Raw genomic sequence first — 18318 nt, 5'->3', positions numbered from 1 at the left:
ACCAGCGAGTCTTATATACAGGATAATCATCCCAACTTATGACCATTATATTATATACTGATGATAAATTAGACACGTTTCGCCAAGCAGTGCCTTTCTCAGTCCAGTACAGAGAAGAATGGTTGAAGATCAGAAGGAGTTTGAGGTAAACAGTCCCTTAGTCGATGTGCTCAGTCCATCAGTCTTATCAAACTTTACAAGACTGATTGATGTACTGATCACATCGACTCCAGGCTGAGGGACTGATTACACCGATCTCCTTTTGATCTTAATAACAATAATAATAATAATAATAATAATAATAATAATAATAATAATAATAATAATAATAATAATAATAATAATAATAATAATAATAATAATAATAATATCTCTTTACTTACTACCAGTACATGTACAAGGTATACAGACCATATCTGACATCAGTGACATACTACTATATAGAAAACCGCTTGTTATTTTAAGCATTTCGGGCAAATTAGGTCAATTTTGTCCCAGGATGCGACCCACACCAGTCCACTAACACCCAGGTACCCATTTTATACTGATGAGTGAACAGGGACAGCAGGTGATTATGGAAACACGTTCTAATGTTTTTTTCCAGCCGTACTGAAGATTCGAACCCCGGTGAGTTGAGTGCTCTAGTGATCAAGCTACGGGACACCTATACAGGTGGCCCGGGAGGGCCACCTGTATAGGTGTTCGATTCCAGGCGGGTGGAAACATTTCGACACGTTTCCTTACACCTATTGTCCTGTTCACCTAGCAGCAAATAGGTACCTGGGTGTTAGTCGACTGGTGTGGGTCGCATCCTGGGGGACAAGATTGTGGACCCCAATGGAAATAAGTTAGACAGTCCTCGATGACGCACTGACTTTCTTGGGTTATCATGGGTGCCTAACCCTCCGGGGTTAAAAATCCGAACGAAATCTTATCTTATCTCAACAGTAAGTTAGAAGTCTCATGAATTTTCTTTACAACTCAAAGAACTGAGTTCCAGCCTAAGGCCACAATTTATCCCCATATACGGGTATCTTTACTGTCAAATATATTTAAAAAAACACAAAGAGCATCATTCAGTACGCGTGGTACACCTTTGGCTCTCTTTTGCATTCCTTATTTACAGTCGAGGGGGTCTGGGTGTCGTATATAAGGGAAGGAGAGAAGGTATTTCAGACCTCACTCTTCTCGCGAAACAACCCTGGTAAGTTCACTGTGAAAAATCAGACATGTGCAGCATCTGGGTATATTTATTTGAAGACGTTCCACCATCCAGTGGATTTATCAATACAATGCAACGATTAAAAGTGAGGATTGTAGAAGTATGTACAAAAGATGAGGTAATCGATCCCTCAGTCTTGGAGTTGGTAAAGAGAATCGTAGTCTTCAAGAGTACGATTCTCTTCAACATCTCCAAGACTGAGGGATTGATTACCTCCTCTTTTGTATATACTTCTACATTGTTCACATTACGTCCTTGCAGTGATAAAGACACTGGATGGCGAAATGTCTACAAATAATGATGCCCAGATGTTACACCTGTGTCTAATTCTTCATCTTGTCGGTATAGTACACAGGTCATGCACAGTAGCATACAGTTGTGTGTGGGGGAGATAGGCTCCCACATACGATTTCAGTTTGCTAGTGTAAACACCTTAAGCTTTACGTATATACCTAAGTGTCTCTCAAGGTATATACGCTAAAAGATGCATTTAATTCCATTATTAGGGATTAAAGTTTTCTTGACTGGTAGTGAACAAAAGTCATTGACAATCTTACCGATGCTTTGTCTTGTTGAAAGACTTAAAACTCAAGTAACCATTTCTTATATAGTAATGTTTAAGTGAGTGAGCTGGTAAGCCAGCAGAAGGCCTCGGTCATACGACCACTACTGCGTGTCTTCTCAATCGTAGAATACTTTCCAATATACGCTATAGCGGAATTTCTTTTGGGTGTGGACTGGTAAGCCAGCTAAAGGCTCAGTTAAGTGACCAAAAGCTCCACGGAGACGATTATATACAGAAGATCTGAGTTAGAAATTAAGAAAATCTTTCAGTTACTTTCTTAAGATTATTATTTTATTGGTATAATATCAATATAATGATGAATTAAACACACGTTCAATACCAGGAAATTTTGATGAAGATACCAGGTTGTTAGGTAAGATACATATGCAACAGTTAGGTATTTTTATTTCGTAACGTTTCGCCTATACAGTAGCCTTCTTCAGTCGAGTACAAAGAGAGCAGTAAGTCAAATAAAGATACTGTAATCAGTCCATCAACCTTGGAGAAAAATTATTTGAGGTGATCAGTCCCTCAGCCTACAGACTGAGGGACTGACATCTTAATTTGAGTTCTATTCCTGCCTTTGTATATGACTGAAGAAACCTACTGTGTAGGAGAAACGTTTCATCAATAAAGATACCTAACTGCTGCACATGTGTCTTAATCTTTACCTAACATATTGTCGGTAATTCAACCAACATTATTACAATATTACACCAAATGAAATATTAAATCCCAGGGATAAATATCTGAATATTTTGTTTTTCCGTCATCCACTTTATGAATACAGGAAGAAATATTCCTAATAGACTATAAACTGTAGCTGTACAACATGTGGACCATCATCCATTATCTGAATGGCCGGTGGAACTCCTCGACCAGGTCGGTGTTTATGGTTAAGACACGTGGGGTACCTTAATTGCCTGGGTACCCTAATTGCCGAAGTATTGCATAGGTGTCTCATCACCTCGTCAGTATTGTATATTATTAATATAATGATACATTTTATGTCTAGGTAATAGTGACTTTCATTACACTCGACTCTTGGTATTGATTACATTGGTGAGTTTTTGTTGTTGTTGGGATTTCTAGGGCCACTGACAGTATACGCCGTATCGAGCACATTGGTGAGTCAAACACTGATTACAGGAGTCATTACTAGTACAACGCTCCATCACAAACTGAGTATCGCGACACCTCAGGAAAGGAATGGCATTAGTTTTCCTTGTTTTACTGTTATCTAGTTGGGAAGCAATGTTTGCAGAAGTTATTAACTTTGATAAGATATGAATTAAATGTAGTATTTTATTATCTGCTTTGCAGATAAAACACCAAAATGTGTGACGAAGACGAAGCGTGTGCTCTTGTCTGCGACAATGGCTCCGGCATGGTCAAGGCAGGCTTCGCTGGTGACGACGCTCCCCGTTGCGTTTTTCCTTCCATCGTCGGCCGTCCTCGTCACCAGGGAGTGATGGTCGGTATGGGTCAGAAGGACGCCTACGTCGGTGAAGAAGCACAAGCCAAGCGTGGTATCCTGACTCTCAAGTACCCAATCGAACATGGTATCATTACCAACTGGGACGACATGGAGAAGATCTGGTACCACACCTTCTACAATGAACTCCGTATTGCCCCTGAAGAGTCCCCTACAATGTTGACCGAAGCTCCCCTTAACCCAAAGGCTAACCGTGAGAAGATGACACAGATCATGTTTGAGTCCTTCAATGTGCCTTCCATGTACGTTACAATCCAGGCTGTGTTGTCCTTGTACGCCTCTGGTCGTACCACTGGTCTGGTGTGTGACTCTGGTGATGGTGTCACTCACAATGTTCCCGTTTACGAAGGATATTCTTTACCTCATGCCATCATTCGGCTTGACATGGCTGGTCGCGATGTGACTCAGTATCTAATGAAAATTATGACAGAGCGTGGATATTCATTCACTACCACTGCTGAGCGTGAAATTGTTCGAGACATAAAAGAGAAACTGTGTTACATAGCTTTAGACTTCGAGAGTGAGATGAATGTGGCTGGAGCCTCAACTTCACTGGACAAGTCCTACGAACTTCCCGACGGTCAGGTCATCACCATTGGTAATGAACGTTTCCGTGCTCCTGAGTCTCTCTTCCAGCCTTCCTTCCTGGGTATGGAATCCGCTGGTGTACATGAGACTGTATACAGCTCCATCATGAGGTGCGACATTGACATCAGGAAAGATCTATTTGCCAACACTGTTTTGTCTGGTGGTACCACCATGTACCCTGGTATTGCTGACCGCATGCAGAAGGAAATCACTGCTCTGGCTCCTTCTACCATCAAGATCAAGATCATTGCTCCTCCCGAGCGTAAGTACTCCGTCTGGATCGGTGGCTCCATCCTGGCCTCACTGTCCACGTTCCAAGCCATGTGGATCACAAAGGAAGAGTACGAGGAATCTGGTCCTTTTATTGTCCACCGCAAATGCTTTTAAAGAGCCTTTTATTAATTTATAATTATTATTATTATAATCAAAAAGAAGCGCTAAGCCACAAGGGCTATACAGCTATTAATTTATAATAAGATTTTAAATATATTATTATTTTTATGTGATAAACTGCTTGTTTAACTGATGGATGTCAATATATAACAAATATTAAAACCATTCTCGTGTTTTATTCATAACTTTTATACATAGTTTGACTTTTTTCAAATTTAAGGATCATATGAAATTTAATACATAACGTTCCACTACAGGAACGTTTCTATCTGAAAACATTCTCTAAAAGAAAGTTTCTCGTGAATATAAAATTTTGAGTTATATCTTAACGATCTTTAATGACTTCCGAAAATTTTCCTACTCCCAGAGCCCGGCCCTAACCGGGCTCATCTGGTGCTTGTCTGGTCAACCAGGCTTTTGATGCTGGTAAATCTGGCAAATACCCTAACCCTTTCTTAGGGTGTGCCTCCATAATGAAGCAGATATTCTTTCTCTGAATCATTGCACTTATCTGCTTTCAAATGATCAGCAGCATTACCCTACTGCCCAACACTGTATGGGATGTGTGTGTCGAGCAGACACCGAACACAACCTAGGAACCAAATAAGTTCAAACGTCGGGGATTCAAACGTCTGCTGGGGTGTCTCCATTTGGCTAAACATCAAACATCAATCATTAATTCAATGTTTTTATTCAGATGTCTAATGAATCCTAGACATATGTGAAGTTAATATTACAAAACATCGTTTGCCAAGAGCTGTTGTTTTTAATTCTTCTCCGTTAAGATGTTTAATGTCTCAGTTAAAATGTTTAATGTCTCAGTTAATGCTAAGGAAACAGTGAGAAAATGTTTGTACAGGAGTCTAGACAAAAGAAAAAATAAACGTTGTACCAGGGCGCTGCCTCGCACCGCTGCCTCCCAACTGCCTCTTTCACACCCCATAAACTAAGTTGATTTTCTTTACCTGTGATCTCCGTCTTAGGCGGGAGAAGTGGAGATCATGACCGCGCACGACCATCTTACGCACGAGGAATGTCCTTGATCCAGGGATAACCCACTCAGTACTGATGGGCGCCTGGTGTTTAGAGATGGTTGATCTAGTGGAGAGAGTGATGCATACTTCAGTTCTCACAGGGCTGGGCATGGGAACGCAGGATCGAGTCCTAAGTACTTGAGAGAAGTGCTTGAAAGAATGGCGACAAAACTACCGATATACCAAGTATATCAGGTACACCCTTCAGGTAGACCTGTGTAACAGGAGGCTGCGCTATAGATCAGATTCTTTTAACAGCTCTCCGTTGATTCCGGAGTAGCCAGATTTTCAGTAATGTTGTGGGTGTGCGTTCGAGTGAACTTTAAATAAATCTTAAATCAACTTTATGTCTCACTTGATATTTAGATTTCCTGCTCGTCTCTTTTCAATAGCTATTATCATGGCAATATATTTCCACGACATAACCACATAGTTCCAGTAGCTCCTTTGTCGTGTCCCGTAACTCGGTTGGTTGTGCACACATTGAGGTCCGTGGTTCGATCCCTGGTATGGGTGAAAACAGGTCGAAGATGCCTGCTGTCCTCGCTCATCTAGCAGTAAGTAGGTACCTGGGTGTTGACTGGTGTGGGTCGCATCCTGGGAAAATTAACCAGAAATGTTCTGCATAACAAGGGGCTTTCTGTATAGGTTATTGATGACCGTTTGGTCTGTACGTATTGTACTTGAAGAAATAAAGGCTATTATAATTGCTAAATGGGTGAAAATAACAATAGATGATCCTCATAAAAATCATATTCAAGGTATAACTACTGTAAATTGTAATAAAATAAAATAACATGCCTGAGCTCAACAGAAAATCTTCCCACTACAACTCTATTTTATTTTTTTTATTTTTTTTTGGGACAGGCCAGCAACAAACAAACATTACACAACATTTTCCACATTCTCCCCGAAGCTTTAATTCTCACCAGAAGAAAACGCTTCGTGCAACGTCAGTGAGAAAATGGAGCTGTGAGAATGTCACAACTTTACGAGGGTAACTTAAGAATATTCAGTGTGACTCTCTCGGAACGACGTCAAACTAAATTTAACTACAGAATTCTATTAGTGTATTTTCATAACATATTGTGTAATGATTAGTTTATTTATCTGCGACTTTCTATAGTAAGTTTATTCAGGTATAGGTACACAAAAATACAGTTAAGCTAAAGCTCCCGCTTCACACACGGAGGGCCCGGGTTCGATTCCCGGCGGGTGGAAACATTCGACACGTTTCCTTACACCTGTTGTCCTGTTCACCTAGCAGCAAATAGGTACCTGGGTGTTAGTCGACTGGTGTGGGTCGCATCCTGGGGGACAAGATTAAGGACCCCAATGGAAATAAGTTAGACAGTCCTCGATGACGCACTGACTTTCTTGGGTTATCCTGGGTGGCTAACCCTCCGGAGTTAAAAATCCGAACGAAATCTTATCTTATCTTAATCTTATCTTATAAGATACTGTATTTCGGCATGATACAATATTTGTACAGAAGATAAGATAAGATTTCGTTCGGATTTTTAACCCCGGAGGGTTAGCCACCCAGGATAACCCAAGAAAGTCAGTGCGTCATCGAGGACTAACTTATTTCCATTGGGGTCCTTAATCTTGTCCCCCAGGATGCGACCCACACCAGTCGACTAACACCCAGGTACCTATTTGCTGCTAGGTGAACAGGACAACAGGTGTAAGGAAACGTGTCGAATGTTTCCACCCGCCGGGAATCGAACCCGGGCCCTCCGTGTGTGAAGCGGAAGCTTTAGCCACCAGGCCACCGGGTCTGCGTGATACATAAGTGTGCACGCAGAAAACCCATTAACATGCGAAGCATTTCGGCGAGTGTCTGGGTTCGATTCCCAGCGACGATAGAAACACATTGCCTGTTTCTTTACACCGGTTGCCCATGTTCACCCATCAGTAAATTGGGTACCTGGGTGTTAGTCGACTGGTGTGGGTCGCATCCTGGGACAAAACTGACCTAATTTGCCCGAAATACTCTGCATAACAAAGGGGTTTCTATATCATTGATGTAGCTATGGTCTGTATTATTATTATTATTATTATTATTATTATTATTATTATTATTATTATTATTATTATTATTATTATTATTATCATTATTATTATTATTATTATTATTATTATTATTATTATTATTATTATTATTATTATTATTATTATTATTATTATTATTATTATGACGTAATGACTAATTTAATGGTTTTATATACAGTTTCTTAGGGGGTTGTAAATAAAAAATTAAAAGTTACAATGAATACAAGAGAACTGAATATCATATATGGCTTTTGTCAGGTTTAATTGTTTGAATAATTACAGGTGTCGTTATGATCATACGTAATGAGGATTTTTGCATATGTCTAAATTAATTAGGATAACCTCCAAAAAAAGTCAAAGTCACTTGTTTACGTGATGAAAAAATTACTGAAGGGACGCGACCCGGAGAGGATTTCGGGGAGCCCACGTCCCCACGGCTTGGTCTGTCACCAGGCCTCCTGGTGGATCAGGGCCTGGTGAACCAGGCTGCTACTGCTGGCCACACTTAAACCAACGTACGAACTACAGCTCGGCTGGTCAGGTACTGACTTCAGGTGCCTGTCGAGTACCTTCTTGAAGACAGCCAGGGGTCTTGAAGACAGCCAGGGGTTTTGAAGACAGCCAGAGGTCTTGAAGACAGCCAGGGGTCTTGAAGACAGCCAGGGGTTTTGAAGGCAGCCAGGGGTCTTGAAGACAGCCAGGGGTCTTGAAGACAGCCAGGGGTCTTGAAGGCAGCCAGGGGTCTTGAAGGCAGCCAGGGGTCTTGAAGACAGCCAGGGGTCTTGAAGGCAGCCAGGGGTCTTGAAGGCAGCCAGGGGTCTTGAAGACAGCCAGGGGTCTTGAAGGCAGCAAGGGGTCTTGAAGACAGCCAAAGGTCTTAAAGACAGCCAGAGATCTTCAAGGCAGCCAGGGGTCTTGAAGGCAGCCAGGGGTCTTGAAGGCAGCCAGGGGTCTTGAAGACAGCCAGGGGTCTTGAAGGCAGCCAGGGGTCTTGAAGGCAGCCAGGGGTCTTGAAGGCAACCAGGGGTCTTGAAGGCAGCCAGGGGTCTTGAAGACAGCCAGGGGTCTTGAAGGCAGCCAGGAGCCTTGAAGGCAGCCAGGGGTCTTGAAGACAGCCAGGGGTTTTGAAGGCAGCCAGGGGTCTTGAAGACAGCCAGGGGTCTTGAAGACAGCCAGGGGTTTTGAAGGCAGCCAGGGGTCTTGAAGGCAGCCAGGGGTCTTGAAGGCAGCCAGGGGTCTTGAAGTCAGCCAGGGGTCTTGAAGGCAGCCAGGGGTCTTGAAGGCAGCCAGGGGTCTTGAAGACAGCCAGGGGTCTTGAAGGCAGCCAGGAGCCTTGAAGGCAGCCAGGGGTCTTGAAGACAGCCAGGGGTTTTGAAGGCAGCCAGGGGTCTTGAAGACAGCCAGGGGTCTTGAAGGCAGCCAGGGGTCTTGAAGACAGCCAGGGGTCTTAAAGACAGCCAGGGGTCTTGAAGACAGCCAGGGGTCTTGAAGGCAGCCAGGGGTCTTGAAGGCAGCCAGGGGTCTTGAAGGCAGCCAGGGGTCTTGAAGACAACCAGGGGTCTTGAAGACAGCCAGGGGTCTTGAAGACAGTCAGGGGTCTTGAGGACAGCCAGGGGTCTTGAAGACAGCCAGGGGTCTTGAAGACAGCCAGGGGTCTTGAAGACAGCCAGGGGTCTTGAAGACAGTCAGGGGTCTCGAAGACAGCCAGGAGTCTTGAAGACAGCCAGGGGTCTTGAAGACAGCCAGGGGTCTTGAAGACAGCCAGGGGTCTTGAAGACAGCCAGGGGTCTTGAAGACAGCCAGGGGTCTTGAAGACAGTCAGGGGTCTTGAAGACAGCCAGGAGTCTTGAAGACAGCCAAGGGTCTTGAAGACAGCCAGGGGTCTTGAAGACAGCCAGGGGTCTTGAAGACAGCCAGGGGTCTTGAAGGCAGCCAGGGGTCTTGAAGACAGCCAGGGGTCTTGAAGACAGCCAGGGGTCTTGAAGACAGCCAGGGGTCTTGAAGGCAGCCAGGGGTCTTGAAGACAGCCAGGGGTCTTGAAGGCAGCCAGGGGTCTTGAAGACAGCCAGGGGTCTTGAAGACAGCCAGGGGTCTTGAAGACAGCCAGGGGTCTTGAAGGCAGCCAGGGGTCTTGAAGACAGCCAGGGGTCTTGAAGACAGCCAGGGGTCTTGAAGACAGCCAGGGGTCTTGAAGACAGCCAGGGGTCTTGAAGACAGCCAGGGGTCTTGAAGACAGCCAGGGGTCTTGAAGACAGCCAGGGGTCTTGAAGACAGCCAGGGGTCTTGAAGGCAGCCAGGGGTCTTGAAGACAGCCAGGGGTCTTGAAGACAGCCAGGGGTCTTGAAGACAGCCAGGGGTCTTGAAGACAGCCAGGGGTCTTGAAGACAGCCAGGGGTCTTGAAGACAGCCAGGGGTCTTGAAGACAGCCAGGGGTCTTGAAGACAGCCAGGGGTCTTGAAGGCAGCCAGGGGTCTTGAAGACAGCCAGGGGTCTTGAAGACAGCCAGGGGTCTTGAAGACAGCCAGGGGTCTTGAAGACAGCCAGGGGTCTTGAAGACAGCCAGGGGTCTTGAAGGCAGCCAGGGGTCTTGAAGACAGCCAGGGGTCTTGAAGACAGCCAGGGGTCTTGAAGACAGCCAGGGGTCACGAGCACAGCTCTGCTACTGTAGCAACAGATAAGGAACTAGATGTGTAGTATTTTGGTAGCCTCACGGTCCAAGGTATCCCCGTGTTGCATAACCCCAGTTTTCTCTACCTCAGTACACACGAAAGGGTTAGTGCAGAGTGCGGCATAGATGTGCAATGCAGTTCTATGTTAGTGTTGAAGATTTTTAATTATTATTATTATCATTATTATTATTATTATTATTATTATTATTATTATTATTATTATTATTATTATTATTATTATTATTATTATTATTATTATTATTATTATTATCAATCTGTTGTATTTAGCTTAGAACCTAAACGAATATTCTAGTAAATGCTTCGTGCTTGCTTATGGAAAACCTTAATAAATGAAAGATTTGTGCCACAGTGGGCAATGATGTGGAATATAAATAATGATAAGTATATCTTCCTCCAGCTCGTCTATATCCGGGTGTGGGAGGAGTGAATTCCATCCTTGTGTCGACAAACGCCGTTCTTAAGCTCCCCTCGAAATGGCACCCATAGCTTTCCCTGGCATGCGAGGAGAGAGGGGAAAGAGATGAACAGCAGGTCTTAAGAGCCAGTGTGAGGCTATATAGGGTTGAGGTAAGGTTCATGTGTCGTTCAGTCTGTCAGGAAGGTAGGCAGAGAACGCCCTGTCCACTCCCTGGCTCCTTAGACTCCTAGTGGGTTGAATATACAACTGGGGAGGGAGGACGAGGTGAGTTTAATTTGCAGGTGAGTCAATATGTAACGCCTGTGAAGTCACTGCGTTTGTCAGTGACTCTACATTGGTGCTATGACACAGAGTTACGTCTTTCACCTCCTGAGTACACGTGATTTGTTTTCAAAAGAGGTATATTGATACTTGTAGATAATTCTGAGGAACGGTCAAAGACAAATCTAACGAAGAGTAACAGTTTCCATGACTGGAAGCGCTGCTGAGGTGAATCTGTCTGGCGATGATGCTGAGTCACGACTATACAACGACTTACCAGAGTTGTGAAACCGCTAGTTTCATGATTGTAACAGCTACTGAAACTGACCACTGGTAGTGAGGTGATGCTTCAACCAGTGTTGTATTTAGTGTGTGGTCTTAACAACCAGGTTTGTGTTATATTTATATAAGGTGTGTCACCCTCCCCTTCCATACTTAAAGTATGACTCGATAAATCCATTTTCATGTGTATGTGTGATTGTATATTTGTATTAATAACAGAAACAAGCTCTGAATTTTGAAATTAATTTACCATATAATTTTGGAGGTTAATCCATCCTATATTCACTTGTTATTGTGAAGAAATATAACGTAATGTGAGTTTTGCAGTTTCTCTTGAATATCTTGCTACTTTACACAAATAACCCGCACATAAAAGAGAGAAGCTTACGACGACGTCGGACCGAAACGTCGTCGTAAGCTTCTCTCTTTTATGTGCGGGTTATTTGTGTATCGTTCCAGTCACGGTATTGTGCCTTTTTGTTATTTATCTTGCTACTTTATATAAATGTTATCTACTGATTTTTTTTATTAATGCACACCGTTCTCTTAACTAGTCTTTACGTCTGCATACCCACACTGATACTTGTGTAATACACTTATACACTTACATAGACAGATAGTCCCTATTACTTTAGACTAAGGCTCTCTTGTCTTACTCGTGACGTCACCGACTATTTTAATACCTTCATTGTTCGTAATGTTTATGTTTTGCTCTGTAATTCATTTTATTGAATGACTTTAGTGAATCTGTTACACTGATAGTTTAAGATGCCATAGGAAGTAGTTTAATTAGCCTTTTCTCTTTCAGTTTTGTCATAATTTTTATGTTATCTGTTTCTGCCTTCACTTATTTAAAATGTTTTAATGCACTTCGGCGTTTATGAGAAAATCATTATTATATTTTAAAGTTTGGACAAAAATAATATAATCGTATGTAAATAAACATGAAAATTGTTGCTATACCAACAGATTTAGCTGAGCGATTAAATCCCTGTTATGTGTGAGGAAGAAGACTGTGCTCTGGTGTGCGACAATGGCTCCGGCATGGTCAAGGCCGGCTTCGCCGGTGACGACGCTCCCCGAGCCGTATTTCCCTCCATCGTCGGCCGTCCTCGTCACCAGGGTGTGATGGTCGGTATGGGTCAGAAGGACGCCTACGTCGGTGATGAGGCCCAGAGCAAGAGAGGTATCCTGACTCTCAAGTACCCCATCGAGCACGGTATCGTCACCAACTGGGACGACATGGAGAAGATCTGGCATCACTCTTTCTACAACGAGCTGCGTGTTGCCCCTGAGGAGTCCCCTATCCTTCTCACTGAGGCTCCCCTCAACCCCAAGGCCAACCGTGAGAAGATGACACAGATCATGTTTGAGACCTTTGCCACACCAGCCACGTATGTAGCCATCCAGGCTGTGTTGTCCCTGTACGCCTCTGGTCGTACCACAGGCATCGTGCTGGACTCTGGTGATGGTGTGTCCCACACTGTTCCCATCTACGAGGGTTATGCTCTTCCTCACGCCATCCTTCGTCTTGATTTAGCTGGGCGTGATTTGACTGATTACTTGATGAAGATTATGACTGAGCGAGGCTATTCCTTCACCACTACTGCTGAACGAGAAATTGTTCGAGATATTAAAGAAAAACTCTGTTATGTTGCTCTTGATTTCGAAGGGGAAATGAATGTCGCAGCGGCCTCCTCGACTTTAGATAAATCTTACGAACTTCCCGACGGTCAGGTCATCACCATTGGCAACGAGCGTTTTCGTGCTCCTGAATCTCTATTCCAGCCTTCCTTCTTAGGAATGGAGGCATGTGGAGTTCACGAAACAGTCTATAATTCTATAATGAAGTGTGATGTTGACATTAGGAAAGACTTATACGCCAACTCAGTCCTCTCAGGCGGCAGCACCATGTATCCTGGTATTGCTGACAGAGTACAAAAGGAAATAACAAACTTGGCTCCTGCTACCATTAAGATCAAGATCATTGCTCCTCCCGAGCGTAAGTACTCCGTCTGGATCGGTGGTTCCATCCTGGCCTCACTGTCCACCTTCCAGCAAATGTGGGTCACCAAGGAAGAGTACGACGAGTCCGGCCCCGGCATCGTCCACCGCAAATGTTTTTGATATTATATTAAACAAATGTGCCTGACTACTGTGTATCTTATAAAAATATCGATTCCAAAGCCTTTATTTGTATTTTCAAATAATTTTTACTATTTTCAATGTATTTTTTTATCCTCATCTCTACTGCAAATCATAAGGAAATATTACCCCTGAGAAGTAAATAAAAAGTGATATATCAACAATCTTTAGATTTTCCCTAAAAGCACTCATGGTACTTTTCTTCAACCTAACTTTATAACCATCACTCATATTGATATTAAAAGTGTTGCAGTGTCTGCAACACTGCAACATCATGGAATCTTAATTCTGAGGACATGTACATAACCTTCATGACTACGACAACTACTACTACAACTAACCCATCTCTTTGGGAAGGACCTACTTCCACTGGGGAATCCCGCCTACCAGTGAATATGCCCTCGTCTGCTTCACCTGACGTTACTATATAAGCGCCAGGATTCTTTCTTCTGCTTCAGAATCTCCACGACTATGGTGCTGTTCGCACCTACTCCTAGGTTGAGGGACTGATTACCTCATCTTCTGTACATAGTTCTACTGTCTTCAAGTTATGTCCTAGAATTTGTATTGATAAAGCCACTGGATGGCGAAACGTCTACAATAAAGATACCCAGATGTTGCACATGTGTCTTACTCTCATCTTGTCGGTATTATATACCATTCGTACACAACATATTTTTAGTTGAATAAGGTTGGTTGTCCCTTTTTGGATTGTAAAAAGTATTTCTAGCAACTTTAAAAGATTTATCAATTACGTTTCTTGGGTATTTCAAATCATTACCTATTTCATAAATTTTGGATATTTCCTCATCTATGAACTCTAATGATTTGAATTACCCAAGAAATGTAATTGATAAATCTTTTAAAGTTGCTAGAAATATTTTTTACAATCCAAAAAGGGACAACCAGCCTTATTCAACTAAAAATATGTTGGTTCTCCCTTACCATGAAAACTTGGTTGATATGCCTTCTCTTCTTAAGACTTTTAATATTAAAGTTGTATTCAAAAATCTTGATACAGTAAAAAAAACTTTTGATAAAGAATTCCCCCCAAAATGCTGATGGATGTGTCTATAAGATTCCTTGCAAAATTTGCGATAAAGATTATTACGGTCAAACTGGTAAAAATCTCGAACTAAGATTAAAACAACATAAATATAGCATTAGAACAGGACAAGATTCCAATGCTCTATTTATTCATGTGAAAGATTTTAACCATCCAATTGATTTTCAAAAAGTTGAGAAAGTTGTATCAAGCAAGTCCATGGTCGACAGGAATATAATTGAATCTTGTTCCTAAAAAGCAGTTTTGACAATAATATGAATATTTCCTTTGGTTTATATAAATTAAATTCATTTATAATTAATAGAATTTGGGAAGAATTTAATAATATATTGAACAAATAATAAACTTTAAAATTCTTAATTCTTAATTCTTGTTTGTGGGTTGTGTGAAGGACCTGTCTAGTTGGGCCAGCGGGACTGCTGCAGTGTTCCCTTTCTTATGAGTCGTGCGTCAGGTGTTGCTTTGTTGTGGGATGTGATGGTGAGGTGTGGGTTAGACCCCTTATATACCTTCCTTTGATGCTCTACTTTCATTGTTCCTTGATAATGTGAGTAGTCACGAAAGCGCTTGGAGTTTATTCTTTCACAGAGGTTGTTTTGCATATTCTGAAATCACCTGTTTACTGTGATCTTATTGTATATATATATATATATATATATATATATATATATATATATATATATATATATATATATATATATATATATATATATATATATATATATATATATATATATATATATATATATATATATATATATATATATATATATATATATATATATATATATATATATATATATATATATACATGCAACAAGATCACAGTAAACAGGTGATTTCAGAATATGCAAAACAACCACTCTGAAAGAATAGAGAAATTCCAAGCGCTTTCGTGACTACTCACATTATCAAGGAACTACTCACATTATCAAGGAACTATGATAATCAAGTTCCTTGATAATGTGAGTAGTCACGAAAGCGCTTGGAATTTCTCTATTCTTTCAGAGTGGTTGTTTTGCATATATATATATATATATATATATATATATATATATATATATATATATATATATATATATATATATATATATATATATATATATATATATATATATATATATATATATATATATATATATATATATATATATATATATATATATATAAATGAATCTTTAACACAGTTCTTTAAAATAATTTTATTAAATTAATGAGTGTATTAATTGATATTTTAGACATTCAGTGGGCAGTAAAATCAGTTATTACACAGACTGTACTTGACATCCTTCGCAAATCCCGCATTGGTCATATGACACAGACTGAAGACAAACTATTTACTAGATTGAGTGGTTGATATATCTTTCTTTAATTAATCTGTAGCTTAAATTCTGTGTCAGTCATTATCTGCTGACAGCCATAAAGACTGCGAACTTTCAAAATATATGCTAATATAGAATCGTGATTAAGCACCATTGCATAAAGGTCTTGCTAGCATTGGTACCCAACTGGGATTTTCTTTTCCTAACTGGGAAGGTGAAATATTTTTCAGAGCATTGGCCTGGAGTTTTAAGACTCCCCCGCCGTAGGTTCAAACTCCACCAGTTCCTTGGTTTGTGCATTTGGAACTTTGGTACATAGATTAGCTACCAGAGATACGCTACATGTTGGAAACACTAAGTGAACCGCAAGATTTAATTATAGGAGTTACAAATGTGAGTTATTTAAAATCACCTAACACATCAGTCTATTTCAACCAAGAATAATTGACAATGGACAATAACAGAAATATTATTTTTATAAACAACCAGCTTAATCACAATGGAAAACTTTATGCATGTGTGTTTTGAAATCAGATTACTATAAATACTCAAAAAATTAAAAACATTTGCGGTGGACGATGCCGGGGCCGGACTCATCGTACTCCTCCTTGGTGATCCACATGGACTGGAAAGTGGACAGTGAGGCCAGGATGGAACCACCGATCCAGACGGAGTACTTACGCTCGGGAGGAGCAATGATCTTGATCTTGATGGTAGAAGGAGCCAAAGAAGTTATTTCTTTCTGCATGCGGTCAGCAATACCAGGGTACATGGTGGTACCACCAGACATGACTGTATTGGCATATAGATCTTTTCTTATGTCAATGTCGCATCTCATTATTGAGTTGAAAACTGTTTCGTGAATACCCACAGATTCCATGCCTAAAAATGAAGGTTGGAAGAGAGCTTCAGGACAACGAAAACGTTCATTACCAATAGTAATAACCTGTCCGTCTGGCAGTTCGTAAGATTTCTCCAGAGACGATGAAGCAGCGGCAACGTTCATCTCCCCCTCGAAATCAAGAGCTACGTAACATAGTTTTTCCTTCACATCGCGAACTATCTCACGTTCTGCAGTAGTTGTAAAGGAGTAGCCACGTTCAGTAAGAATCTTCATCAAGTAATCAGTCAAGTCTCGGCCAGCCAGGTCAAGACGAAGGATAGCGTGTGGAAGAGCATATCCCTCGTAGATGGGAACAGTGTGAGACACACCATCACCAGAGTCCAGCACGATACCTGTGGTACGACCAGAGGCGTACAGGGACAACACGGCCTGGATGGCCACGTACATGGCCGGGGCTGCAAAAGTTTCAAACATAATTTGAGTCATCTTCTCACGGTTGGCCTTGGGGTTGAGAGGAGCCTCAGTGAGGAGGACAGGAGACTCCTCAGGGGCAACACGCAGCTCGTTGTAGAAAGAATGATGCCAGATCTTCTCCATGTCGTCCCAGTTGGTGATGATGCCGTGCTCGATGGGGTACTTGAGAGTCAGGATACCTCTCTTGCTCTGGGCCTCATCTCCGACGTAGGCATCCTTCTGACCCATACCGACCATCACACCCTGGTGACGAGGACGGCCGACGATGGAAGGAAAGACGGCGCGGGGAGCGTCGTCACCAGCGAAGCCGGCCTTGACCATACCGGAGCCATTGTCCACAACCAGGGCACAAGCGTCGTCGTCACACATTCGTGAATTTCTCTGTCTGAAAAGAAAATAATAAGTAAAATGTAATTCCTTGCTATGATGCTTCATCTGAGAAATCAGCAAAATTTGTAAATACGGAAAGTTGGAAGATATATTTCCTGATAATGTTATAATTTTACAAAAAGTACTAAGCAGCCAAAAGAGGAATCATGAGTAAAATATTCATAATATTTTACAATAAAAAAAATAGCATTTTCTTTGTCATAACTGTTTTGAAAAGTGAAATTATTTTAAGGTAGAAATGATTCAAACGTAGACTTAAAAAAAAAGAGAGAATGTTTTGAAATACAATTACATCATGGATGAAGAATGTTCACTACAATACGTAATTAGGTAGTAAGTTACTCAATGTTGTAAACAGTTTTTATGAGGATAGCGAGGCTCATGTTGGTGTGTGTACGAGGGAGATTACTTCCCAGTAAAAGTAGGTCTGTAAACATCACTTAAGCTATACTTACATGGAGAATAATCAAGAGTGGCTGTAAAAGCGGAATTTGCAAAAATTACAAGTATATTGGAAGCTATTTATGTACACATATACACAGAGAAACTCGGAACTCTTAGAATTCACCCCACAGGTAAACTATGTGCTATGCTCTATATGGTTCTGATATTCACTCTTGTGTGGCTGGGCGTAATGTGAGGCCTAGGGGAGTTGATCTTGGTCTTTTATACCTGCTACGGGCAAATCTACGGGCCACTATGCCCATACCTGGAGTTATCACTTTTTCCCCACCCACCATACACTGCTGGGCCCACCCTCCAACACGCCTGCGGCTTCTATCAGTGACCACTCACGTACTAACACGCTTGTGGTTCATATCAGTGAGCAAACACCCAGTTGCTGGTTTAAGCAAGCCCTCTTGAGTGGTTCAACAGATAGCTTAGTCGAACCTTGTGCCATTCTAAGGACTACTAATGTAACCCAGCGTTCATTCCTCGTCTGTCATCGTTACACACCATCCTCATGCAATGCCACCCTACACAATTACCATACATCACCATCACACAACATCGCTGCACCCTATCACCATACATGATCATCACACTCCAAAACATTATGATCACCAAAACCTA

The 18318-nt window shown here is 41.6% G+C and overlaps 3 protein-coding genes across 3 annotated transcripts; 2 read left to right on the top strand and 1 right to left on the bottom strand.

Moving 5' to 3' along the window:
* Positions 1-1173: 1173 nt before the first annotated feature.
* Positions 1174-4358, top strand: LOC128704357 (actin, alpha skeletal muscle-like). The gene is made up of 2 exons (XM_070103115.1): positions 1174-1204; positions 3111-4358. The coding sequence occupies exon 2, from the start codon at positions 3124-3126 to the stop codon at positions 4255-4257; it is 1134 nt and encodes a 377-aa protein (XP_069959216.1). The 5' UTR covers positions 1174-1204; positions 3111-3123; the 3' UTR covers positions 4258-4358.
* A 6247-nt stretch (positions 4359-10605) lies between these two features.
* Positions 10606-13262, top strand: LOC128704376 (actin-57B-like). The gene is made up of 2 exons (XM_070103114.1): positions 10606-10724; positions 11973-13262. Exon 2 carries the CDS (start codon positions 12000-12002, stop codon positions 13128-13130), a length of 1131 nt encoding a protein of 376 aa, XP_069959215.1. The 5' UTR covers positions 10606-10724; positions 11973-11999; the 3' UTR covers positions 13131-13262.
* A 2184-nt stretch (positions 13263-15446) lies between these two features.
* Positions 15447-17889, bottom strand: LOC128704380 (actin, muscle). The gene is made up of 2 exons (XM_053799529.2): positions 17700-17889; positions 15447-17239 (listed from the first exon to the last, which is right to left on the bottom strand). The coding sequence occupies exon 2, from the start codon at positions 17221-17223 to the stop codon at positions 16093-16095; it is 1131 nt and encodes a 376-aa protein (XP_053655504.1). The 5' UTR covers positions 17224-17239; positions 17700-17889; the 3' UTR covers positions 15447-16092.
* Between the last annotated feature and the right edge of the window lie 429 nt (positions 17890-18318).

Source organism: Cherax quadricarinatus, chromosome 84, assembly GCF_038502225.1.
Source record: "Cherax quadricarinatus isolate ZL_2023a chromosome 84, ASM3850222v1, whole genome shotgun sequence".
Classification (NCBI taxonomy): Eukaryota; Metazoa; Arthropoda; class Malacostraca; order Decapoda; family Parastacidae; genus Cherax; species Cherax quadricarinatus.
This window is presented reverse-complemented; position numbering and strand designations above follow the sequence as displayed.